This window comes from Plutella xylostella, chromosome 4 (genome assembly GCF_932276165.1).
Source record: "Plutella xylostella chromosome 4, ilPluXylo3.1, whole genome shotgun sequence".
Classification (NCBI taxonomy): domain Eukaryota; kingdom Metazoa; phylum Arthropoda; class Insecta; order Lepidoptera; family Plutellidae; genus Plutella; species Plutella xylostella.
In genome coordinates, this window is record NC_063984.1 from 1,451,909 (window position 1) to 1,479,658 (window position 27,750).

Consider the following 27,750-nt stretch of genomic DNA (forward strand, 5'->3'; position numbering starts at 1 on the left):
GAATTAATAAGCGAAAAACATGACATTCAAAATTATGTATCGTGAATAACTCGTCTAAAACCTGTCGATGTAACTGCCTCTAATTGGGGCCATAAACTTGAAACTGTAAGTTTTATAACGACTTGTATTAATTGCCTACTTTTCGACTTTTCGACAAAATGTCACTTGGCATTGGTAACGAATTCGCAACTTTGTCTTCAGATTTGCGAGTTTAGAATTTAACCGACTTCGAAAAAAGAAGAAGGTTCTACATAATACATCTCTTATGTTTTTTTGTATGCCGAGAGGCAGGACAAAGAATGCAGTATTTACCTAAATATTTGTTGTAATAACTAGGTACTTATGAAATACGTTTTGGGGAGCTTCATTGCAAGAATTTTGAGGGGACAGAAAAACAATAAATTTAAAGAAATTATGTATTTGTCAACTTGAGAGGTATATTATAATATGTAGGGGAGATTAGTCCAAAACCGGGTATGTGGGTAAAACCGGGACATGTCATTATAGCCACTTAGCGAGTGTCAAATTTTCGTGCGCTTTGCTCACTGCAGTCGGCCATCTTGATGACACTGTCAACAAAAGTTGAAGGACACTCGTGTGCGCTCGTAAAAAATAATTGCAAATCAAGTTTTTAGGGTGTTTTGATCTAATAATTCATGGAATTCATTCATTTACTAAGCGTCGGAACATCCAGGTATGTGGTATTGGTTTTTAATCTTGGTTAAGCATGTTTTAATGTTTAATAAACACTGCTTAGATTTTTATTGCATTTCGTTTTTAGGTCAGTTTTTTTGTTTTTTCTCTTGCCAGGGTGCTTGGGGCATAACCGTACGGGGTAATACCGGGTGGTACCCGGTTTTGTACAAGAATCAGTGACTACGTGTTTAATTATGTTTTTTTATAATTTTGTTTGAAACATTGTTACAGTTTGAATGAAAATGCCGCGAAATTATAAACGATGTACAATCCGGCAGTCATGGACTGAAGAAGCCATGAAAAAGGCCATTTCAGAAGTAATAGAAGGAAGAAGTGGATACCGTCTGGCTTCTCAACAATTTGCAGTTCCACAATCGACATTAGAAGACAAAGTTAGGAAGTACCGTATAAACAATGACCTGGAACAAGCTTCTAAAAAAGGCCTAGGTCGTTTCAAAACTATTTTTACAGATGAGCAAGAAGATATTATGTGTCAGCCAATTAAAGATCTAGAGGCTCAATTATTTGGGCTTACATACAGAGATTTTAGAAAACTTGCATTTGAATTGGCAGAGAATAATGCCATAGATCACAGTTTTAATAAAGACACAAAAATGACTGGTATGGATTTGCTTTATGGATTTTTACGTCGTCATCCGGAATTATCATTACGCCTTCCAGACCCAACTTCTGTTGCACGAGCAATGGGGTTTAATAGAGTAAATGTCTCGAAATGTGCATTTATTGCACAGAGATTTATGGCAACGCAACGAAGCTATGCTTGGGTTCAATGCCTGAAGTGCAAAAAATGGGCACATGAAGGCTGTACGGGATGGGAACTGGAAGAACTGGATGAGTTCTGTTGTCACCGGTGTTAGGGGCAAAGTCGGGTATAGAATAATGGTATACCCGGTTTTGGACCAGGCATGGGGTAAAACCGTAAAAAGTTAAGATTTAGAAAAACATTATTATTATTAATTAAAATAGTTTAAACATTGATTTTGTTGAGCAAAACTGTTAATTACAAGGCATAGTAAGCAAATTTTAATAAAGTTGATTAAAACTCCTTAATTTTGATTTTTTATTAATTATTTTCCTTAGCGTCCCGGTCTTACCCCACATTCCCCTAGGTATGGATATGTTATATTTGTACGAACACATTATATTTTCATTTACACCCTGGGGGTAATGCATTTAAAACGGAGAGGATTCATTACAGAAATTTAAAATACAGTATAATTAATAGTAATTATTCAAATTCACTCTTTATTTACATAAGTATAATGAGCAATTTGCATGGCCAACACCTCTTGTTCGGATGCAAATAATTAAAAACAAGATAAAACCTGCTTTTTTCGTATAATTCACGACGGAAGCAACATTTCGCCATTTCTTCGCGAATAAGATAATTGTTATTTATTGTTTCCTTTAATCGTTATTCGATGGATTTTACAACCTCTCGCTGTTTAACAATTAAAAGCACTTTATTTTCTAAAACTCCTTTCGTAGTGAGATTTATTGATTCGCGGCGCATAATTTAGAAATGGTTTTGATGAATTCGATTTTCGCACGAAATCGCAATATTGAGGTAAGTAATTTCGTTTTATTACATTGAATTGGTAATAAATTATGAAATTACTTTAATATATATCTTTCTACATACATACATAACAAATACGTACAGACGAATTAAGAATCTTTTCCTTTTTTTGGAAGGCGTTTGATTAAGTACAAGTTCTGGAATTATAGTATGCATGCACTTACTGAAACTCCTAAATGCTTGCATAAAAAATTAACCTGTCACACATTGTAGCTATTGATTGATGTATTATGAAACGTCTTTTTCAGTAATAGGTAATCTCTTTAGTTAGTAGCTTAGTAGTTCTCATGAATCCACTTCCGAAGCGAAGATAAAAATATGGTAAATAGTTTTATTGTGAGAAGTCATAATCATGATCGTGACATAATGAGATTAAAGAAACTGATAATAAGAAACACAACAGCGTAACAAAACGAACATCGTAATACAGTCAGAGTCACCCAATTGTAAAATATGTATCAGATTTTGAATAAGACATACAAATTATCCATTACGTAAAAAGTATAATGTAGTTTGCACGCATTGTGCGTACGCCTCCTCATTTTAGTGAAATATAGGAATATATAAAAAGTCTAGTCATCCATTAAACTTTAACATTAATGATTAAAGCAACTTGTTCCGAAGGCCTAGCACGGGGGCGCAAGACGCGCACGTCAAGACGTGACAAAAGTTTTCCGTTGAAATCGCTCTCTCTTTTGCCACGTCCTGCGCCATGTGCTAGGCCTTCCAGGGTTAAACTTTGTAAAAAAAACGAACGAAAGAGGGCTGTCACGCAATTGGTACGTTTAATGCAACTCTGTGACCAGAATATTTGCTAGAATTGCATGATTATGCTACTAGAAATCATAATCCTGACAAGGAATTCCTTGGAATTCGTTTCACGAAATCATCATATTAATGCCAATCCATTTTCCTTTTCAGTACTTATAACGATGACGGAAGCTAACTCACCTATACCACAGGTAGGTATTACGTATCTGTTATGTACTCTACACCTACGATATGTTTTGAATAATTGACGCGGCCCCAACACTTTTTGTTCACGTCCCATTCTCTCTCCCAAATTATTGTACGGCTACTTTCTCACCCGCAATCTTTTGTGCATCTGATATTGTTATTTGTTATTCGTTTCATTCGGAACTTGTGTTAGATAAACGGAAACATGACAGAACAATGTGAGTGAGAGAAATTTGTGAAAGAAACGGCGGCGGTCGCTGATACCGCGCCGTGTTGTTTGTTACGTTTGTGAGTAAAAGGCGTGTGTTTATAGGAGCACAATTACCTACGGATCTTTTTATTTATTGCTCACCTTAGATTAACAATATAGGAAAAATACGGTGTGTCACATACAAAAACAAAGCGAAAACTATCCGCATTTTGTTTACTGTCAAACCCTTTTAAGTTCAACCTAATGACAACCATTGTACCGAAGAATAAAGACCCAAATCTTCTAACCAAACTAATTCAAAATAAGACTTCAGTGGTAGAAGCATCATTTTTTTTGTCGAGCCGTTTCTTTTGCACTGACAGTCTATCTAGTTCTTAGCAATAATCATGAGTGAGACACAGCAACTTTGTCCAAGATTGTGGAATATTACATCTGCACAAGAGACAAAAGCCCCTGCATAAGCAATCACCGAGGAACCAAAATCGGAGCAAGGACTGTTCAATAAAATTCAACAGGTATTTCGGAACATTTCAAGTTTTCAACAGTTGACAATCATAAGAAGCAATTTTGAAATTTGGTTTATTTTATTTTGTAACAACGCAGTGGCGCCGTCCTTGTAATCCTAACTAATATAGGCTGGTAGAAAATGCTCTTAGCATTAAGCTCACCTTTTGTACATTTATTTTATATTTGTGCAATAAAGAATTAAATAAATAATAATAATAATAAATATTATAAATGCGAAAGTAACTGTGTCTGTCTGTCTGTCTGTTACTCTTTCACGCCAAAACTACTGAACGGATTTTAATGAAATTTTGTATACATACGGTCTAGACCCTGGGAAAGAACATAGGCTAATTTTTTTACGGCGAAGCGAAGCGCGCGGGAACAACTAATAATTAATAAAACCAGCCTGTATATGGATAATAAAATATCCAAAAGGATTATAGTAACGGAAATTTCGATGAGACATAGGTCAAAGTTTAATGAGACATCGTAAATTAACATTGAGACATATTAAATTAGAGGTAGTTAGCATTTATACGTAGTTTTAAAATTAAGATCTTTACGAAACCGTATTTGTTAAACTATAGCCAAAAAGACGTAGATAGAGATCAGCAGATAACTTGAATGTTCACCAGAGGGTAAGTAAATCTCCCATTTCATACAAAAAAAAGTCTAGTGACCAAAATATTTACCAAAATCGAAGGCTTTCAACAGCCTCCAAACAAGTACTACACGTGGGCGCCTGCAAAAATCATTCCACAACAAACTGACCAGCAAGCAATTATGTAACTTAACAGCGTCATTTGAAAGACGGTTTTTCTACACATAATGTCAGTTAATTACGCTTCATTTACACCGCAATTGAAAACAGTTCGCTTGACGATAGAAAAAGGTGCAATTTCGCGTGATCATCTCAACATCCTAAGCTCCCATGGTCAGTGGCCTAACACCCACAGGACTAAACCAGTGGTTAATCTTACACTTTCTCCGAATCACTGTTTAGGATTATATCAATAACGATCAGTGAATTTCACTTTCTTTCACCTACGAACACGTCACAATTTGTTTAATTGGATCGGCCATTTTTGGTTATTTATTGATGCGATGATTCGTATATATAGCAGAGAAGAGACAGATGTCACTGACCGATGATTATTGTTATTACTGAGAGATTGCATCGAATCAATTTCATGTTAAATAAGATGCAGATTGATTGGCGGGCAACATACAAAAGTTTCATATCTTTTTGGTTGCTTCAATTATTTTGGCGAAAATTGTGGCCGGTACGTGGATTTATTAACTATTGAGAATTTACAAGTTATCTTACATTATTATGACTTATTAGAGTTATTAGTACACTACATAATATGTGTTTAAAAAGTGTTATTCGATAATATGTAAGAAATAAAAATAAACTGGTTGGAATTAAAGAAAAAAGATTTTTTAATTAATCTGAAAAAATTCACCGTCTGAGCCATCATAGTATTGTTATATACTCTTGTTACATAACACATGACCTTTATTGCTCGATAACATCGATAATGACTTTCGATTCTAATTACAAAAGTATCGACAGTCGATGTAATGCCTTCAGGCTTGTATTGACTTGATTAAATCACAATTGTAGAGTCGAAGAAATTATACTTACTTTCTACGAACTTTCGTACTGCTGAATGGTAAATTATTTCATTTCAATTCGGGTTTTTAATTAAAAAGTTACTTCCTTCTGCAAACAGTTACCGTACCACTACTGACACACACAAATTGACGTAACTTGTATGGATCTGACAGATGACTGGCAAGCGAGCGCTGCTGCGGATTGTTAATTGCGAATTCGGTGGTGGTAACCCCACAGACTAAAATGCTTACGATTTTCTGCCATCTCAAAAGTCCGCAAACATAACATTACCGATATCGAAACGATAAAAGTGGTGGACTTTTCAGACATAATTATTATTTTTAGATGTCCGTGCGTGGTGCTGGTATTTTTTTTTATTAACCGGAAATTTATTCTACCACCTGAATATATTCATATTGAATACTGAACCTAAAATGAAAATAAGAAAAAACTTTATTTGATACAAAAAGACTTACTTAGGTATATATATATATATATTACTTACTGAAAATTTAGCTTTCAATCAAATGCTATATTGCATTCTACTTAAAGCTAAATTTGAAATTACACTCGTCTTTAATATTTTTCTGCTAATTACCATTTCAGCCGAAGAATAATTTTCACACTCGACAATAGCCAATAGCCGCCATACTCTTTTGCACTCAGATTATTAACACTTTCGAAGCCGTAATTACAACGGCCACATTATTATTTCATTATTTAGCGCCTGTAATTTACTTTGGACCGAATCATGAGTGGGAAATGAAACATGTTTCGTGCGACTGACAGATCAGGGGGGTCAATCTATAATGACGAAAAACTAAGCCACGACTCTATCTCATCTCTCTATCTCACATGGCGATTGCACGACTGCTCTCGTTCGTTCGTTTTTCGTCAGTATAGAGTAACCCTTCAGAGCTTTATGTTACACTAGCTGTTGCCCGCGAGCTCCGCTTTGCCTTTAAAAAGTTCAGATCTGGTTTACCTAGTGCCGTTTGAGCCGTTTCCGTAAACTAAAGTGACCCCCTTATCGCCGCAACATCCAACGAAATGAACAACAAACTATTTCACTAAGTGATCGAAAGTAAAGACTTTTTGTTGCGAACACTTATCGCCTGCTTGGTGGTAATCATGACTGGGACGTTATGGCGAATGTATAATAATAAAATGGCTGTTATTTGTTCTTTTTTCTTTCACTTATTGAATTAAAGTTCGAGCAAGAGCCAGGGGCCTGCTTCTGCGCTAAAGGACATATTTAATTTACATTATGTACTAGGTTATATTATAGAGCCTCACCAGGCAGGTAGAATAAAAAAAAATTATAAACAAGATACTTAAGTTCACTTTTAACTAATTCTGTAAATGGTTGGTATAAAACGGTGAAAAGCTGCATGGAAATGTCTTAAAAACAAGTGGTTTGAAATGTCTCATTACCCACCTCAACATTAACTTACACTATAACATGAGTTAAACTTTGTAAAACACCACGGTAATGAGACATTCACGATGATTGATGAAAGAAACCCCTTGCGGACGAGCAACTACTACGAAAAGGAAAGCCAAGTAAATGACACCTTAATTAGATTCGCGTAAAGATTAAAATATATTTTTTACGTCGAGAAATCTGTCGGTGTAATGTAACCCCAAGACGGATTATGTTTCTAATAAATAAAGTCTTAGTAATGTATAGGTTTTCCGAATGCCTTTGTGGCGTAGCTATTCAAAATGAGGATTCATCACATGAGACAGAAGTTTTGGAAAATTATATTTTAGACCTTATGCCACCAGCATGTGCAGCATGTTATATCTAAGTCCGAAACTGAAATCAGAATGCTGGTTTCGGCTTAGTATACCCTTTTTGCAATATTGTGTGATGAAATGGCATACCGAAATAATATCGCTACCGAGCGTTACAGCGATATCGCTTTAGATCTCAAGTTTGAATAGAGTTCTACACATCAAGAAGTAAGTATACAAACTTCAATTTGAACTTAGTCATTTTATCCCACATACCTACCTAGGTACTTACATAAGTATCTATTAACCTAAACGTTATTTTACATGTTCACTCATCGTGCTGTGTGTCAAAACGAAAGTGTTTTCAAGTTCACTTTCTTACAATGCACGTTGTTATAATGACTTGTAATATTTCTTCTAATAGATAGCAGGTAGAATGGGCAGAGCGTTGTCAGCCGTTTAGAAATTTAACTTTGAGTCGTCCATCAAAATTAATGAAACATGTTTTTGTGTTATGTTATCATCAATTGTACAATCGCACTCGGATTCGTCTGAATGAAAGTAAGAAGAAGAGTTAGAAGTTGTATGTATACTATAGGTACTTTAAGCTATTTTATAGATCTATATTAGATATGTCCGTTATAATATGTTTGTAAAAATATTTAGAATTTAGAAGAAAATAAATAAAACTGTAGAACAAAATTAAATAGTGTTTACTGCATGATTATCCAGACCAAACCATCTAGTAGTTGCAATAAATATTCGCAATTTACATGCGATGGCAAAATGTATTAACTACACATCTAATAAGCAATTATTTGAGCTGTAAAATACTGAAAGTTTACGAGCGTTAACTATGTAGAAACTTTCATTTAACACGCAAAATGTTAGTCAAGATTCAATATGTTTCGTATTATAATATTAGAAATAGACTGCATCGGTATGTAAATTTTAAATGGATTTAGTACAACGACACAAAAAACCTTATAATACACAGCACTATTAAACTTGAGCGCATTCAAAACCGTTATTAAAAAACGACCAAAAGTCAAAATTGAAAAAAGAACATCGCATCGGCTTCGATTCAAGCGCGTGCGCATCGCGTGCCCAATCACCGGAAGTGGACAAGGGCGGGACGCCAGTCAGCCAAGCGGCTGCCGTATTCTGAGAATTAATACTATCCCTTTTAAGACTAGTTTAAGAATATTAATAGAGGCAGATCTATATTCATATTCCGACCGATTTCGAGTGAATCAATATAGTAGTTTGCTGTGTTCAGCCTTTTGTATTGGCTGAAGTTAGTATTACCATTATTTTTTACACGAGGCATTTAGATAGATCACGGGCAATGAAAAAGTTTCACCTGCCATTGACGTTCCATATATCACTGGAACTTTTTCATTGCTCCTGGGTGTATAAGAGTGTCGCAAAAAAACGTGTTTCAGCTAACGATTTATTAGGAATATACTAATACAGAGCTTCACAGAGCTGAGTTGCATACGATACCCTTTTCTTCGATATATTTTCCAGAATGGGGCAGGTTTGACCTGGTTCTGTGCGTGCATTGACAATAGACGGGTCGAGTGCGACTGCGCATGGAATAAACTATTTAATACCAACTTATGTAATGAAACATAGCAACGTCATTGTCATACTCGTATTATATACTTTTTATTTCCCAACAACTAATTTCATTAATATCGATTCGGATAAGTATTTAATTATTTTCTGCTCTAGTTTTGTGCTAGTTGCGACGTTATGAGGAAAATTATGCATATTTTTTCATTGTTATGAGTTTAATTTATGTAACGTTTGCGTAACTATTATTATTGATCTCATTTATGATTGCAATTTATGCCGCTCCCCAGGGGTGCACTACCAATACCTTTTTATCTTTATCTTGACATTTTTCATTATTTCGAATATTATTTGCTCTCATACCTCATACACAAACACAATTATTAACTTTCCTCGTTTTCCCGAATTGACTTTCGCGCCCAAAATTCCCAAAGACCTGACCAAAAACAGGCATGTAGGCCGCCGCATTGCAATCGAAGCCACATGAAGGTTATATAGTATTATATATAGCCTTCAGCAGGGTTATGTTATGGCGCGAAAATTACTTATCACAAGAATTATCGTGCAGCATGAGAAAGTGCATTTAAAGTATCGGTTACAGCTACAACTTACAACCAACCTCTTTTGTCATGGTAATAAATATCTTATCAATGATTGCTGAGAGCTGCATGAATCACAATTATTACAACACATTTATTGAACAACAATACTTAAAGATAACTTTTTTATTACAGCAAAATTAAATGAGGTTGCTTATATTTTTGTCCCTATTCATTTATAACTAATCATTCCTGAAATTTATGAAACAGAACAACTATTCAGTCTGTTACAGTTCCATAATTATAATCATTAAGAAAGTAGCTATTCTATCTCTTAAAATTTATGTTATCTTATTTCATCGGATGAAACCTGTATAACTTTTAAATTTATTGTAATACACTCACGGGCCATGAAAAGGTTCCACTGAGAAAAGCACCAAATTACTACTAAACAGAAAAGGCTAGCTTAATGACGCCTTCTGCAACTTTGAAGTACATTTAACAGAGCATCAGGATATTACCAACTAAAAGCAGTACGATTTTGTTTAAATTTTAGCGTCGGCATTTTGTGAGTGGAACTTTTTCATTCCCCGTCAGTGTATATACGGAATGAATTTTTAAATTTTCAGTTTATCTTACAGTTATAAATGTATACAGGTATTTCGTTTTTATTACTTCAATGGGTATGTACAAGTGGATAAACTACATAGACAGTATTAAAGTATTTGTTGCGAGCGATCCCCACGAATGCGCGGCAACCTGTTCTGTGGCCGAACCTGGGTCACTAGGTTGCTCTGTGTGGTGCAACGCACGAGAGAAACACGAGCTTTACGAACTTTAGCGAGAGGAAGTTATTATTCTAAGGACTGTAGATAACTATTAAGAACACCTGTCCTCGTAGAATGGGTGCTATTGCATTGATATAATTTTATTGGCGATCGTATAGTGTTGATCCTGCAGTAAGTATCCTACAGTGTTGATCTAAAGTAAATTGGGAATAAAAAATGTAAGGCTTTACGTTTCTTACATTAGTCTTCAAGGCGTTGGAAATTGGCTCCTTGGGCTTTTTTTATAAGCAATTCCAAATCTAGGTAAAGAAAGTATGAAAATCAATAACAATATGAGATGCGGCAGAACAATGCGGCGCGAATAAAACCTTCACGGACTATCGGATGTACCACTTCTACTATAGTATAAAAACTTATTAGCTTACTGAGGGAAAACTAAAATTTTGCGCGCAACTTTGTAACAGATAAATCTGGTTTAAGAAAAAAAGAGCAAATAATCCTGACCGCTGTCACTAGTTATTATTATGTGACCAAGTAATACGTAAAAACTCATCCCACCATAAATTTATTTAGGTAGTCTAGGAGTTCACGAGTGGAGACCACGAACAGGCAAACGCAGCCTGGGACACCCTCCTGCCCGCTGGACTAACGACCTTAGGCGGGTAGCCGAGCCGGTGGTGTTTGGATAAGGAAGGCAGAGGACCAAGTGTTGTGGCGCTCCTTGGGAGAGGCCTATGTCCAGCAGTGGATGATAATTGGCTGATGATGATGATGGTGATGACCATAAATTAACCGGTTTTTTTTTACATTCAAAGTAAACGAAGAATGATACCGACACGACATTTGTGTACTATTTAAATAGCAGAATGGCACCGCAGACAGGTTGCAGTGCCGCCGGCCGGCGCGGGGCCGGTTCCGCTCAAACATTGACCCGGCAGCGGCAGTGGGCAAAACATAGCATGTAGCGGACATTTTATAGTACTAGCTGTTACCGCGAGCTTCGCTTCGCCTTAAAAAGTTTTCCCGTGGGAATTCCGGAATAAACAGTAGCCTATGTTCTTTCTCAGGGTCTAGAGTAGTCTAGACCATATGTATACCGAATTTCATTCAAATCCGTTCAGTAGTTTTGGCGTGAAGGAGTAATAGACAGACAGACAGACACAGTTACTTTCGCACGTATAATATTAGTTAGGACTAGTATATTAGTACACATCGAATCACGAAAGAAGAACGAGATGGGGGTCATCAATGCATGTTAAAGGTAAGCGTCCACCATTCGGCATAGAACGCAACAGACGCATCCCATTCAGTATTTTTTGAAAAGAAATTCACACAAGTGCGTCCACTTCATCGGCATTGCCGACGCCGTTTCTACATAATAATCATATTAATAACTAAATCCGATAGATGGACGTTTACCCTAAAAGTTGTACAAGATGACCCCTGAGTCAAACAGTCAAGCGTCATACATGATGTAGGTTAGTAGGATACCAACTTTACTATTCCTACTCTATATAACTTAAACGGAATCCAGTTTAAAATCGATGGACCCTTATTTACCTTAATTAGGTATTCATATTCACAACACAATAAAACTCTCACATCTATCATTTCAAAGCCCATACAAGAAAAGGTATATACAAAAAAATATACTAAACCTGCTATTATAGACACAAAAAACGAAGGTAATCAAAGAAAATTTCCCATAGAGATAGTTCTTTACAATAGTCATTTTAAAACTGCTCTAGTAGATGAGTTTTTTGTGTGTAAAAAACTTGAGTATAAAAGCTCCGTTCCACTCATGGACCGTGTAATAAAAGTTGTCGGCAGCTAATACTTACACTTGCCAAGTCAATTAAATTAAATTACACGTTAGATTCACGATAGTGCTATAATAATAAGTTACATTTCAGACTGACTACCTAAAACGACTTTAATAAATAATAAAAAAACGCAATCTTAAATATCTTTATGCCTCAAAAAGTCCATTGTGAACAAAGTAATGGAGAACTTGGTCCCTTTAACACATGTCTGACTAAACTGCCTCTGTGGTCTAGTGGTCCTACTCCTGCGTAGATGGCTGATCTCAATTGAGATTGGCCGCCGTGGTCGAAATTCGGCTAGGAGGACATTACATTATTATCTGACTAAATTATGGCACAAATTCTCATATTAGCCTGTTACCAATATGCATGCAATTTCAATGTGAATACGTGTGTGTGTGTGTGTTTGTATGTGTATGTGTGTGTGTATCACTGATAGTGACCAAACCTGCGGTAACGGTACAACGGCAACAACTAAATAATTAGTATAATCGATGAAAAAAACACATTTAAAGCACGCTTTTGATACTTTCGCGTCTTAAAAAGTGAATGTACAAACATCCTCAAAAGTCTCGGAAACTCCGCCACATAAGTAGCTTGCAAAAGGATGGACGAAGATAACTGAAATTTTCTTTTATTTTCTCGGTACTAATTCAAGAGGTTTCCTTGTTGTTTGAAAGCCCCAAACGAGGGCAGGGAACTATACAGATCTAGTTGTAATATCTCGTTTCATCACAACTTCACCGACCATTCTTCACCCGCCAGAGGGCGCACAGTGTGCGTGCGCGTCAAAACCTGACTATTTACGAGCCCAACGCCCTCCGCGGTTTCTAGCCCTAGATCTAGAACAGATTACTAGATATTAGACACGCTAAATGCCTGATTATTATTGAGGGTACACAATTCAAGGGGAATAAGATCAAGTTTATTTTGTTGTTGTTTCGGCGGAAAGTTGCTGCATCAATGCACCTGCAGTCTATCGAACATTACGAATAAATAGCCTTAAAGCATGCCTAGCTAAATAACGATCCTACAATCCAATAAGACTGGGCAGAATGCGCCTGCGCCGCGGAAGCGTAAGGAAAGTGGGATGACAGTGGAAAGCCGGTGTAAACGCGCCTTTACACCGCCACCCAGCCTTATTGCTTCTTAATTAATTTAATTAACATTCCTATTGCAAACGCTGCCCGCATCTGCGATCTTATTTCCTTTTAATTTGATTGGATGGTGTAAAAAAACGCGGCACACGTGTAAATTAACGGGCCCCGTGTTTGTATTCTGTTCAATTTATTTCTTATTTCAAACGAGATTTCATTCCGAACGAGGTCTCAAACATCTCTCAGCTCTTTAACTGTTAATTAGCTTTCCATTAACAAATCAAAGCGTACAATTGAGATGGTCAGTTATTCATGCAGCGATACTGGCGATAGATAGATCGATAACGAAATCGAAACCTGTCGACATTCCTGACATCATCAGCACCATCATACGACACGCCACATTAGCACAGGCAGCTGCGGCACGCTCCATGACAAATGACGATCCTGCCAGCCTGCAACATTCCACCACCACCTGCCGGGCACAAGTTACTGTAACAACTACTTACAAGAAACCAAAGGACTGTCACCTGTAGCTTACCCAGCGCATTCCGACGAAACAACCACCTTTATTACGAGAGACAAAGAGACCACGCCGGCGGTCAATGTCAGCTGTGGCCAATCGCACGTTGAGCTGCAAAAACTCATCATTTGTCATAGAGCGGCCGGACGACTTCGAGACAAAAAGTGATGAGACAACACTTGGTGCGGGAATGTGGATCCCGTGTGTGGCATTCCAGTAAATTGCACAATAATTTGCATCGCCAGAGAATGCAAAGAATTCCGGCACTTTCTTCGGTGATATGGAAGTGAAATCATTCATTAGTTCAACTTTGGAGCCATTCATCGCGAAGGCTAAAGACAAAGTTCGCAACCTTACAATACAAATACCTGCGCAAGAGAATCTCCAAAGAAACTCCATTGTTTAACATAAAGCACAACAGACAGTCGTTCCCACATGTCTCCGATGTGGAGATAAGGCGCTGATGCTATCTCTCACGACCAGATAGCGAGGAAAGCCCGTGAGCACCGACCTTTACCTACCGTCACTATGAATAATGCACTCGTAGAAAGTGTCCTTGCGTGAACCTTACTCCCCACAGAATACGGATGAAAGTGCTCAGCGAAAGCGCATCAGGATAATGACATTTCCGTCACTGCCGACGTTTGCTTTGCAAATCTTGACATGTAAACTTTGGCGCTAGATAAATTCAATGCTAATATTACTGCAAGGGATGGCGCTTGGTTGAGTCATACGTCGAGGGCCGAAGGACCCGAGTTCGAATCACAACATAACCATTTTTGAGAAATATTATTTTCATGAGCTGATAGAAAGCCTATCAGCTTTATATAAATCACGTAGCTTCATAATAGAGTTGCTAAAAAACACGCCCGGAGCTTCCTTACAAACTTTAACAAGCTAAACAAATGAAACCGACAGTAGGTACATAGGTACTGTATAACGCGTATGAAAAAGACAACCAATATTGACACATTAGCCGCACACAACAAACCAAGCATCATAATCACCACACACGGCAACTTGCAAATGTATTTTAACGGACATCCACAAAACCGGTTCTGTTTTTAAATCTAATCAGGGTCACCGCGTCATCAATGAGGTATCAATGACCCACACGGCACGGCGACCGGTTATCAAAGTTCCATATTCAAACATAAATTCAAATATGAGCGAATCGGCGACACATTTCGGCCGTTAAAAAAACGTTAAAAAGGTTTGATTAGACAGGTTTTTACTTGCGACTGTTGAGAATGTGTAGATGCTGTATGTCGGTTACAATGTTAGGCATTGATTGAACATTATAGTTAATAGGTATATATTATAAATTGGAACGAGAAAATCTGGTTTAAGAAATTAATAAAGCCAACTCCATGAAGTGCACCGCAGAAACAGGAACATATCAACATAGGTACTACCGTAAACTTTATAATTATCGGATTACGGAAACCAGCAGACTCGCCAACATAGTAAGTTAGAAACATTATTATGAGGTCGCATACATAGGCACATAGATCAATCAAAACATCTGGCCATCACTCGGTGCTGCATTACGACCGCAATACCAATACCACAGACTCCTAGACACTATTTCGTCTCATCTTACTTCACATCATCATCACATGAGCAGCTCACGTGATCAGCAATCGGAAACCTACAAGCGGTTAGCAATTCTATCGGGAGGCGAACCGCTGGGCCACTCGATCCCTTGGATATAGGAGGTGGAAGTTCTGTAGCTAGCCTATAGGAGCTTATATCATTTTAGGGTTCTAAAAGTATTTCAGATATTAATTTGTTGTAGTCCTCGGCATGGCTCCCCAGAGACGCAGAGGGTCTCCACTAACGTCCGCCTATCTTCGGCTGTATGTTTGGCCTCGCTCTAGGTAAGTCCAGCAGCTTGCAGCTAGCTCGGTTTCAACACTTTTAAGACATATGGTATACGTTTTCAAGACAACACTTATATCGTGCAGCTTTTCATAATATATATCATACGGATCACTTCATGGTTGGGTCCAACTCGCTATCCACTTTTTGTGGTCTTTGCCTGGCCGTTTCTACAGCCGCGGCCGTTAGGGTCTGGACCCTGTTCCTTGGCAGCGTTGGCACACCCTTGTTCACGGCACTCAGTCGTGGCTACTGGTTCTCAGACGGAACGCGGCGGAAACTATTACATCGAAGTCAAATCTTTAATTCATCAAGCTATAGCGGCGGCTTCAGATGAGGACCAAAGAGATGATATATTATACATACAGTGGATAGGTCTATATTTATTTATAGGTAAAGGGGCTTATTAAAGCACCACATAAAGCATATGAGCGAATTTTGGGGTTCTATCTGTTTGAGGCTTTATAGAAGTATCAGGCACGCCTGGCACTTATCAAATCTGGGACTGAATAATAACCTACAACTTGTTTGCTATGTTGCTTTTCTCCAGAGCCAATAAACAGCACGCCCAATCTACACCTGCAGAGCACAAGCAAAGAAAAAACCCTAACCGGCGACCCTGAGGATGCGTGTAGTTAGCGCGCTTGACCGGTTCTCTCCTCTTCCGTGGCCAGTTCCCACAAACCCAATCAGCCGAACAATGCCAGCGGGCGCGGCGGCTCCGCGACCCCGATCGAGGAATCTGGGCCGCGGCACCTGCCACCGCCGCCCAGGCCTCGCCAATTCATGGCCCCCCCACCGGCGCAACTGGGAGCCAACCTAGTGTTGGTTTACGTAAAAACCGTAACTCTAATTTGAATTTGATGGCAGCCAGTTTTGTTTTTAATATTAGTACTTGTCTTTCCGGCCAGTCACCTGATACAAAACCGCATTTCTTGATTTAAATATTCGCTTAACCTCCGACATTTGACCGCGATCGATTGTTTGTGCATTTTTCATATCACTGCGGTAGCGACTGGTCGCGAAATGAAAAAGCAGACTTTTGTACATTTAAAATGTATTTTTGCTCTTGTCCGACTGACCCGTTGTTTATCTTCGGATTAAACTGCAGTCAGAAATACTTACCTATTTACTTAATGATCATTATAATGTTAATGATACATCAATGAAGTGAACATCTTCGATTAACCATAAATTAAATTAGATGGTGAACACATACATAGAACTCAGGACATATTTATGCCAAGTGTAAAAGTCCGGTTAGTTTAACGGGCAGATTGAGCAGAAATACGGCCATTAGATAAACTAATTTAACTACAAGATTACCGTTCGCGAGCGAGCGTCATTATATACTCAATAAATCTAGAAACCAATAAATGTAACTCTAGCATTGAAAACTTTATTATACGGTGCTCTCTTAAACGCTTCAAGTCTGGTATGTAATCTTATTCTGTGTAGAATCAAGTGTTCATTGGATGGTATTCATTCTATTTATGTCTCATTGCAATGCTTCTCCTGTGCCCACCCTGAATGTAATTAAAACCAAGATTAGTTGATATTAAAAACAAATGTAATTTTTGCAGTAAAAGTCAAGGCCGATTCCACATTATAATAACCAAGTTCATAGTCGGCGGCCTTAATCTCCGGTTTACGATCCCGAGTTCACGGTGCTAGTGGGAGCGATTAGTCGCGCATGCGCCGCGCCGCAGCTCGCCAAAACGCCTCGGACAAAGGTCTAGGGTTAGGTTAACCGTAGTTAACCGTGCCCGCGCGGTGGAATCGGCCCTTTAGCAATGGAAATGGAACAAAGTTGTTTTAATTTCAGTGTTTTTATTTTTGATTTTATTATGATTGACAACCTACCTAAAAAAGATATGTTCATAGAGCACAATGAAAAAATTATTTTATAAATGAAGCTCGCCTTTGCGCTGATTCGTAGAGGTTTAAAAGCGCGATGGGGAGGAGCGCGCGCGCAGGCCGTAGTGGACGCGCGTGCGCGGCGCGTGTAATCCATAATGGCTTAGCAATCACACAGGCTGTTCAGCTGTGTGACTGCTAAGACATTATGGATTTAATGATTCTGTTGAAGGACTTTTAGAAATGCTGTCTTCATTCTACCGTTGTTTTTTTTCTATCGAGGATAATTTTGTTCGCTACGCAATAAGTTTAAGGCGAAAGAAAGCCTGAGAGAAAAGCTAAGTTAAGGTAGTAATTCCTACCTATCTACGTCCAAAAAATCACATCACAAATTTAAGTAATAAATATGACCAGATGCGGCGCGCGCGGCGGTCAAGGCTGTGGCAGTCGTTTAGTTAAAGTTATCGAGCGCAGCGGCCAGCGACCCGCCATTAAACAATGCCTCCGACTGAAGCCAACACTAATACAATTATCCAACCAGAGTACCTACACCTAACGTAGATTGTAGATCAGCGAAAGATTTACTACCGCTCTAACGGTTCTTCGTTTAATCCTAAAAGCCTACAGGTGTATTTTTATAACGAGTTTTATATCCAGGACAATAAAACTTTAAATACCTACCATCCATGGAAAAAGGACACAAAAACACAATTGAAAAGGATTCCACAAGCCGACGGTTTATTGCTGGAGACGAGAAAATAGAACTGTAACAATTTACAACATTAAAAGCCGTTAGTAAAAATTATCCCGTGTGGTCTACCTAACGGTGTTCAGTCATAAAATTACTCCAAGTGACATAACAAGAATATCTCACCCGCGCCATGCATCGTCGACGCACATAAAATTTCATACCAATTAAATCTCAGTTACATATAAATGTGGTCAGAGAGGCCGCCACTAGTCTAATTTAATATGAATAGCTACCATAGCACCACCGACACATTAGCAATTTAACAATTCATAAGCAGTGTCGGTCGCCTGTCAAAAACCGTCTGTTATGACTGATTTTACAGGCGATCATTTACTGAATTCAGGAGAAATAGGTACCTGCCTCAAGTAAAAATCCGTAAGAATTTAATAGCTGCACTATTTTGATGACCGCATTATTTGGAATTTCCAAAGACTTAAGAAATCCCTAATTTGCAGATAAAAAAACACGGTACGGTACCAATTATGATGTATTTACCTCTATAAGCAACCATTTACAGAGGTTGACATTAGCAGCGCGGCTGCCTACTCATTTCATAAACAACATTGCGAAGCTCGTCTCCAACTAAATAATCTTGGACAGCCATCGGCAATCTTCTACAGAGCGAAGTAAACGTTCACTTTGGATGAAACTGTGCCGACCGGAAGAGCCGTGAATCTACATAATAATGATCTGTGATCCTGTGCGGAGTAGATCCAGCAAATTTCAAGTTCAAGTTATTTTGTGTTATTTATTAATATTACATTAAAAGCTCAAATGTAGAGGCAAAAGTTTAAGAAGCTACCTACTCTTTAGTATTAAAAAATTGTTGTTGTAGTAGGGTGTTGTATAAATGTATAATAATAAGTATGATTTTTTTTTATTTCTTTGTGTAAAAATAAAGGATACTCTATCTATCTATTTAAAGTCATTATGAACATTGAGAAGATGAGGTCCCGTTTTGTACAAACTAATTTAACTCCCAATTCCACGGCTCATTAGTTGCATGCCTGAGTTACGCCAAGTTATAAACAAACATACTTATCGAATATCTGCGCTTACCTGGAACGGTAAACGTCCAGGGGGTCACTCTCTTAATCCACGAACGAACGAACAAAAATTTTCACGCTATCGGGACGCATAATACAACGAGATAGAGCCGTGGTTCGCGCAGCGCTCGAAGCTTCGGAAAAACAAAACTGCAGCGCTACCGTAATACTCGCTCGTTCGTCGATTTAGAGATTATTGATTATTTTACGGCAGCTTCGAATCAAACAGGAAAGAAGAGCCAAGAATCAGGAACCAACACAAGTTTTACTAAAGAAAAAATAAAAATAAGAACAAGCACCGATCAAGCCCCAGGGGTCGATTTGATAAGCTGACTGCCTCTTATTCTAGTGGGGAAACTAACTGCGAGTATGGGGGAAACAAGGTGCCTATCGCGAAGTAACATTTACGTAGTAAATACTATAGTGTCAAATCCAACGGTTCTGATCCATGGTAAACAAACTGTGACATAGTTACACCGATGACGGTATCATCTACATGACCGCTACAAACTAAAATCCACAGATAGTTATCAGATCACAGGCTCACAATGACGGATAACGTCTCAATCTGGAACAAGGTCGCAAACTGTCTCGACAGCCGCATTGTCCAGCTCTTAAACCGCTTATCCGTGGGAACAGTCGACAGTTAACGACTAAATTGTAACAATGACGGCACAAAATCTACCAAATATGAGAAAGGCTCGAGTATGGTCACCAATTCAGATGGATGAGACCATAATTGAGAGGCGTGGCTGCACTTTGTCGTGTCGCTTCTGTGTCGGCGACGCATCTAGTTCAAACATGCTACTTAAACTAAAGCTACGAAGTGTAAAACATACCGCAACCTTAGCCCGTAATTGATATTGATTTGAGTACAAACGAGAATGGTGATGTACGTAATTATTTTTGCATGTTTGATAATGATAAAGCTCTTTCCAATGTTTCTTTTATTATGGAATGCTGTCTGAAGCCAGTAATTTATGCGCAACCCTATCTTTGATGGGTATCTATAAGCTACATGTCTAGCCTAAGCTTAAGCGAGAGTATTCCGGCCAATGATGATACAATAACAAGTGATGCATGAAGAGGATCGTGACATCAGGTGTTACAATACGCTACAGATCTAACCGCTTTATAAGTACTGACCCAAATACTAGACAGTGAAGAATGTATGACAACATCGTCTACAAACACCGCCTAGACGGACAATGTGTTTTGAAACGGAACATCTGCCGGACTCTCGGTTATCTTTCAGGCGAAAATAACTGTAAACTGAACGCCTCCACAGACGTACACTTTACGAGACATTGTCGACGAGCGAGAAGAGACGACAACTAAACCCGCGAACACAATAACTGCACTCGCAAAGTTGAAACAAACTGGCAATCAACTACGTCGGGGGGTCCATTTCTCATAGCAAAAAGAGGCCTACAGTCTAACTGTTCAACTGATTATTACTAACTCTGGGAGGGTATTAGACGGGACCTATCACCATATAACGGTCGGGGCTGGGAGCACCGCAAGCTATTTCTCCATAATCGAGAGAGCCATCGCTGATTGCAGCTCCGAAGATAGGACCCTTGGGGTGAGCAGCTGATAATTGGAAAATCTCAGTTTAATTATGTGCTGAATGAATGTGACTGTCGGCGCGAAAGCCGAGTTATGTCTGTGAGAACAGTTGGTTTAATCAGTGAACGAATAATGTGTTTTAGATTCGAGCAGATAGCATTGAGGTCGCATGGGTTATTAACTAGACGGCTTATTGAATTCTAAAACAGTTAAAACTACTGTGATTTAAATTATAATAGAAAGATAATAAAACGCTTAACGCATTTTTACTAGGGTATAATTATAATAGCTCAAAAGAGCTTAAAACACAGAAATCAAGAAGGTTCAAGTAGGTAGATAAGTGGAGTAGGACAATAGAAAAAATACAAAAACTCTAAAAAAGCATTTATACATCATTAAGGCCAAGCAAATTGTGAGACAAAATATACATACGAGTTGACTAGAAATGACCAATTACAATACGGTCGTACTCGTACCCACACTTACAGCTCAACTTTATGAAGAGAGTTCGACTTATTTGAAAAAATTGAAATTGATAGTTTGTCGTCGACACGCTAAGAAGTGGAGTATCTACATATTTCGTGGCAAATTGTAGGTTTATCAAAGCCAAAACAATTTGTTCTCGACACAACCATGCAACGAGGCTCAATTGGTGTTTAAGTTCATCTTCCAACGAATCCACGCAGCGGGCGAATCGTCTATACAGGGTGTATATCTAAGCCCGAAACTGAAATAAGAATTTCAGAATTCGGAAAAAAAAACATTTTCCATAGAAACTTTGTTGGTCACGTGACTTTACTATGGAGAATGTTGCCTTTTTCGCGAATTTTTTGTATTTTTTTTGTATACCCTTTTTGCAACACCCTGTATACATTATTTTATAATGACTGTACGGTGTATGTATGTACACACCCAGCAATCTCAATTTTAAAGGGTCAGAAACATGCGTGACATAGTCATATTTTTGTAATAACTTTATTTGTAATTGCCATTTTGAATTCACGGATAACATGGCGTAGTAAAACTCTTTATGGAACAGTCCATTCAGAATAATGATAATATGGCTAGAAGGCGGAATCATGCGATGGCACGCTCAAATGCGAGTATCTATCCTACATTCACAAAGCAATATTCAAGTAACAATCAAACCAAACCTATCTGACCATAGCGATAGTTTTCAGAATGTACTCGGCTCTTACATCGTACCTAGCTGTACCTATAGTAAAAGTCGAACATCTCATAGGTATAAATAATATGTTCGTATCTAGGTTGCCGTTGCACTGACTTTAAGGTTTTCACTTAGCCCATACCTGTGTAAACGGAAAAAAGTATAGAATAGGTTTCCCCTCCTGAAAAATCTGCTTTATGAAGAAGGCGCCAAAAACTGCGATAAATTTAAAATGTATTTCCTAATTCGTGTTTTGAAACATGTACCTACCTATGCAGTTTATTTAAATAATTTGTGTATAGATGCTTAAGAAGACCGTTGAATCGTAGAGGCTGCATAAGTACTATAAAGAGGTCTTCCCAGACCCAGCTCAAAAGCCAGCGGGCACAGATTTATAAGTTCCATACGTCCGCTGACATTGATCTAAGGTCTAAGCATGTGTGTTGCGCGCGCGCATGAAACGAACACGTTACATTCATTATACGGATTATACCTAAACTAGTACGGTTAACTATGTCACAGTTATCATTTTTATTATTTAAGAATTTTGCGATAATTTTTTTGTAGAAGTACATTTTATTCTTTTTTGGTTCAGTTATAATAAAATAGGAAATGATTACAGCCAAAGAAATGCCAGCAACCGAAACGTGCACCTAAGTTATTTGGTAGAAACGATTTGAATTCGGCATATTCCAAATTTACAATTATCCACGGCGTCTCGGCGCAGTAATAGTAACATTGAAGCTCGGATACTTTGCGCGTTTCCAGACGATATAAATCTTATACGGAGAAGGTACCGTTTGGCGAATTTGTTGGGACTTCGTTTCTGAACGACGCACTCCGTACATCACGACACGTGGGGATGGCCGCTGTGACCCCAGAATGGAATTCCTTTAGTTTAGGTATATTTAGGAAATAAATATCCATTAACAATACCTGTAAATTAAGTATTTTTTAAATAAAATACTTGTTATTGATAATTATATACAGAGTACCTATCTAAGATTGCCTTTGATAAAGAGCTTCGTTTCGCTTAAAACATTTTCCGGTGGTATTTTCAATATAGGAAGAAAATTTGAATAGTTAATTACATTTCCAGCAATGCTTTATTACGACATGGCTTTCTTTTAAATGAAATAAGAATGGTTACTATGAAGTAAAAATAAACGAGTTATATGTACAAAAATTCGGTAGGAGTATACCAGAGCTTATTTAGTTCTATGGTCATGATCATGACTCATGATGTCATCCATTAAACCATTATTTCACAGTTTAGTTATCTCAGTGTTTAAACCCGCCATGTTTGCGTTAAAACTATCAGGTGTGACAACCTAACAACTGTATCGTCATTGTCACGCTTCCTGTGATCACTTCCGGTCACCGTTGGATGATATAATATTTTTTTATATTGATTTACTGTTGTTTTTTTTTATATGACTCATGACTCGTTCACATAATATATAGTGGGTATGAGATTATGTAAGTTAATTGTTTATTACGATTGTTATGATGCTGATAATAATCATAGTTCTCTTTTACTATTTTTTATTTTACCATGGAGGATTATAATCATAAGTCGACATTAATAAAAACTAAATTCAAGATGTTCCTATAAGACAAAGTACAAAATTCTTAATCAATTGGACCTTCGAGTAAACACGGCTGATATTTTCCACCTAGTTAAGGACTGGCTTCAGCTACTCATGATTCAAATACTAAAAGCAGAATCTGATGAATACTAACGGTAGCCAAGCCACATTATTTACAAGTCACTTAAAACGCTTACTAAGTGTAAGCTATACAGTTGGAGCAGTTAAGAAATGGGAATCATTAGAACTGAGAATGACGGGGGAATTTATGTTAAAACTAGAAATAATGGGAATCTGTAAGTAAAAACTCAATCGACTGTAAGGTTCATTCTTACAAACTGTCATACCATATACACCGTCTTGATTTATTCTTGTAATCCTCATTTTTACAAATACAATACACGGCAATAACACGCCAAAACATTAATACCGTGGCTAGCACAAATTCCCGTGATCGATTCACTTTCGCAGATTCGATTCTTATCGCAAAAACTCGCGCCTTCCTCCGAGGTTCCTGCTCTCGAGTTACAATAATACACTCATGAGCAATTAAAAAGTTCCAGTTAAGAGATACCGACACCAAATAGCCCCAATTATTTAAACACGTAATTTACAATTTGAACAAAATTTATTTGTTTATTTATTTCTTTACTGTCTAAATTATAAAAATACACGTACATAAGGTGGGCTTAATGCTAAGAGCATTTTCTGCCACCCTACAGGAGGTGCAGGATTTACGTTTTTAGTTGGAAAAAGCTTTTACATTGCTCTCGAGTGTATTAACACCTTGTATTAACACAGTGGCGACACAAGTCCTTGCGTCGCCATTCCCACGTGTCCTACCGAGCGTTGGTATCGAGAATATCGATCCATCAGCGTGATCGATCGCGAATGCAGGAAGTCGCCGGCATGATAATAACTCAATGCGCTCGACTGTACCGTTCCTTTTACTTGCCTAGTCTCTAGTGCTACTACTTTATCGTGAAGATACTGTTCGCGGCAGTAGCTAGGTAGTTCGATTACATTCGAGGAGGTTCTGAGGGTCTAGTACAGGTTTGATAGTTTGTCAAAAACTATAGAAGTTTACGTTTTCTCGCATACAAAGTGCGGCGGAAACTATCATAAAACTTTTGACAGATAGTGTATGCAGATGATGTAAACTTTTGTTAAATTTACTAGACATTGTACTAGAGGCTCTGGAATATTTTATCGTTTTCGGGAAGTTTCCACAATTTTCTAGAATAATAATTATGATCTACATCCTAAACTACTGAAAGATGAGCTTTGGAGTTAAGTAAGTTTTTTTAAGTCCACTTTCATTTACTTAGTTAAGTATATTTGTGCAAATATCCTTACCAACCACAATTCGACATTGAATATAAAACCAAAACAAATCACTACCACGCAAGAACCACAGAGGCTAATAACAATGAATAATCTTCATTATCAATAACCTAGGGACCTAGGGGATTACTCTCTAAGACGAAAAACGAACTTTCGAAAAGCCGCTGCTCGACCACGACTCTTTCTCGTTGTATTAAACTAAAGCACGAAAGCTCTGGTTCGTTACTTCTTCGTCAGTGTAGACTAGTGGCGACCGAATGGCGTAGTGGTTAGTGACGCTGACTACTGAGCCGAAGGTCCGGGTTCAATTCCCGGCTGGGCCAAACATTTGTTTAAACACAGATGTTCTCGGGTCTTGGATATGCCCGTAAAATGGCAATAGGCCCGCTCCCTATTACATTGGGACTAACATAGCAGTGGCGAAAAGTGGGTGCAGCAATGCACCTCTGCCTACCCCGCAAGGGATTACATTAGTACAAGGTGTGAGTGTTTGTTGTTTTTTTTTATAGACTAGTATAGATAGAGTAACCCCCTGCACTTGCGTATGTTCACGTAATCTGCCCGCAAGCCGCCACTAGGTAACGAGCTTTTTGCTAAGTGCGATTATCACTTATAAGGTAAGCTATTTATTAGCTTCATCCCCGACGTCTGTTATGCCATTTGCATACCAACTTCTTGTATGTCCTTCATTAGAGCTAAGCACCTAGTGCGGGGTGGTCTGTTCTGTTCTAACAAACGAGTCAACGTTGGTGCTTTCAAAATTACAGCTATTGATTTTAATTATGTAGGTAATTTAAGGTTGCGAATCTTATAAATGTACAGATTCTTTGTATATGAGACTTCGAACTCTTAAAGAGTAAGCCCGAGGAAGCTCCAATTTTTATGGTTCATGAAAACTGTTTGTTGGCTGCCATAACTTATCTACCACCAGACCACCAATGTGAAACATCGTAACCCTAATAGCTCTACAGTCCGCTGCACGGAACCGTTATCGACGGCGATAAACTCTTTTAACGTACGTTAATCACAACTCCGTATTTTTGCCAAAACAGTAACGTTTATCTACATGAATACGCGGCCCATGCTGCGGTGACTGTAGCAGTCTCTAGTGGGTCAGCGGTAAAGCATGCTAGCTGGGATGTGCGTCGTGTGTGTTCGACAGGTCTCTCCACTTCGTCTCTGTCAACTTGATGCCCGGTGCTGATTCACTAACAAGACTATCCGTGTTGGGAGCCATGTCTCTGGAGCCTTTGACCGGGTTACTGGTAGGAAAAACTGAGCAAAGGTTTCTTACAGAGACGTAATAATGAAGTGTAAGTCGTAGTAAAACTGTTGTGTGTTGACTGCGATTTGATGAAAAACTTCCGTATTTCAGTTGAAACGTGGTAGTTTTTTTACGTCTAGTAACATATTATAATATGTAATCATTTTGACTTGAAGACGGAAAGAAGGATACAAACATATTCAGTATGGACGACGTGGGCATGGGACTGCAAAAGATTAGTGATAGGTACAAAGATTCGTTGTAAACATGCAATATGCAATGTGTAGTGATCAAATATTAACTATTACAGACTTAGTGCCAATTTCTCCGTTGTCGGTTATCTAACCGACAGGGATTGATTTATAAATTAAACGTCATACCACTCCACTCCACTCCATATAAAATTCATGTCAGATGTGTCAAAAGTTAACCACTACTCCCTGGTTAAGCTCTAACCGAGAGGGAGAAATTGGCACTTAGTTCACTATAATCTTTGTTTACCTACAACCTTACATAAGTCATAGGCATAAGCCAAAAAATAAGCCGACATGTTGAACAACATCACTTAATATCAATTTAACCAGATTATATCATAACTTAAATTGCAAGTAATCGATACAGCCGCCATTGCAAATTTAGGCCAATATTAGATAACACTATTTGATTTAACATCTATAACGATTAATTTCGCAAATGGTTAAAAGAGCTATTATTATGTTATGTGTATTAGTTAAAGAACTGGACTTTTTTCCTATTGAAGAGTTACGGAAATCAATAAAACATAACATACCTGTTGTTCCGATGTTACGACTTCTCTGCTGCTGTCATCTGCAACAAATAAACAAACAAATAAATATACACAAATTAATCGATATTATCTTTAAATTAACTACGTAAATATTATAATTAACCTTGTTATGTCTTATTTTAATTACTCTGAGTTGCAAAAAGGAACTTTAAGGTAATATCGGATTTAAATCTATGTCTGTCTCTTTCTTGTATATTGTGTCCCTACACTGTCAAAGCTAATGCCGACATTAGCTGCAACTAGGCGTTAACAAATCAAAAATAAATAAGAAGCGAATAGGTTGAAGCAGGAATCCCATCTCACTGTTAGTTACAAAATACAGAAATAGGTATTATTCGAGGAATAAACACAAACTGGCAAACTCAATTTATCTAGGAGATAAAAATGCACTTAGACGTAAGTACTTAAATGTAAAATATAACTCCAAGTACAGTAGCCATACTTACTGCTATTGTGTATTTATAATGTACTAGCTGTTCCCGCGCGCTTCGCTTCGCCTTTAAAAGTTTTCCCGTGGGAATTCCGGGATAAAAAGTAGCTTATGTTCTTTCCCAGGGTCTAGACCGTATGTATACCAAATTTCATTAAAATCCGTTCAGTAGTTTTGGCGTGAAAGAGTAACAGACAGACAGACAGACAGACAGACAGACAGACAGACAGACAGACAGACAGACACAGTTACTTTCGCATTTATAATATTAGTTAGGATGTTACGTTATAGATAGGAAGATACAATTACTTAATAATAGTTGCATGGTAGAGTTGTTAATGGAAATACTTAATAATCCCTGAACTACGT

The 27,750-nt window shown here is 37.9% G+C and overlaps 1 protein-coding gene across 4 annotated transcripts in view; it reads right to left on the reverse strand.

Annotated features, from left to right (window-relative positions):
• Window positions 1-27,750, reverse strand: part of LOC105389384 (protein spire) — a 137,910-nt gene that overhangs the window by 82,190 nt on the left and 27,970 nt on the right. For all 4 annotated transcript variants that reach the window (XM_048629412.1, XM_048629405.1, XM_048629415.1 and 1 more), the window contains exon 2: window positions 26,934-26,971. In XM_048629412.1, the coding sequence (XP_048485369.1) occupies window positions 26,934-26,971 (38 nt within the window). The remainder of the gene's footprint in view (window positions 1-26,933; window positions 26,972-27,750) is intronic.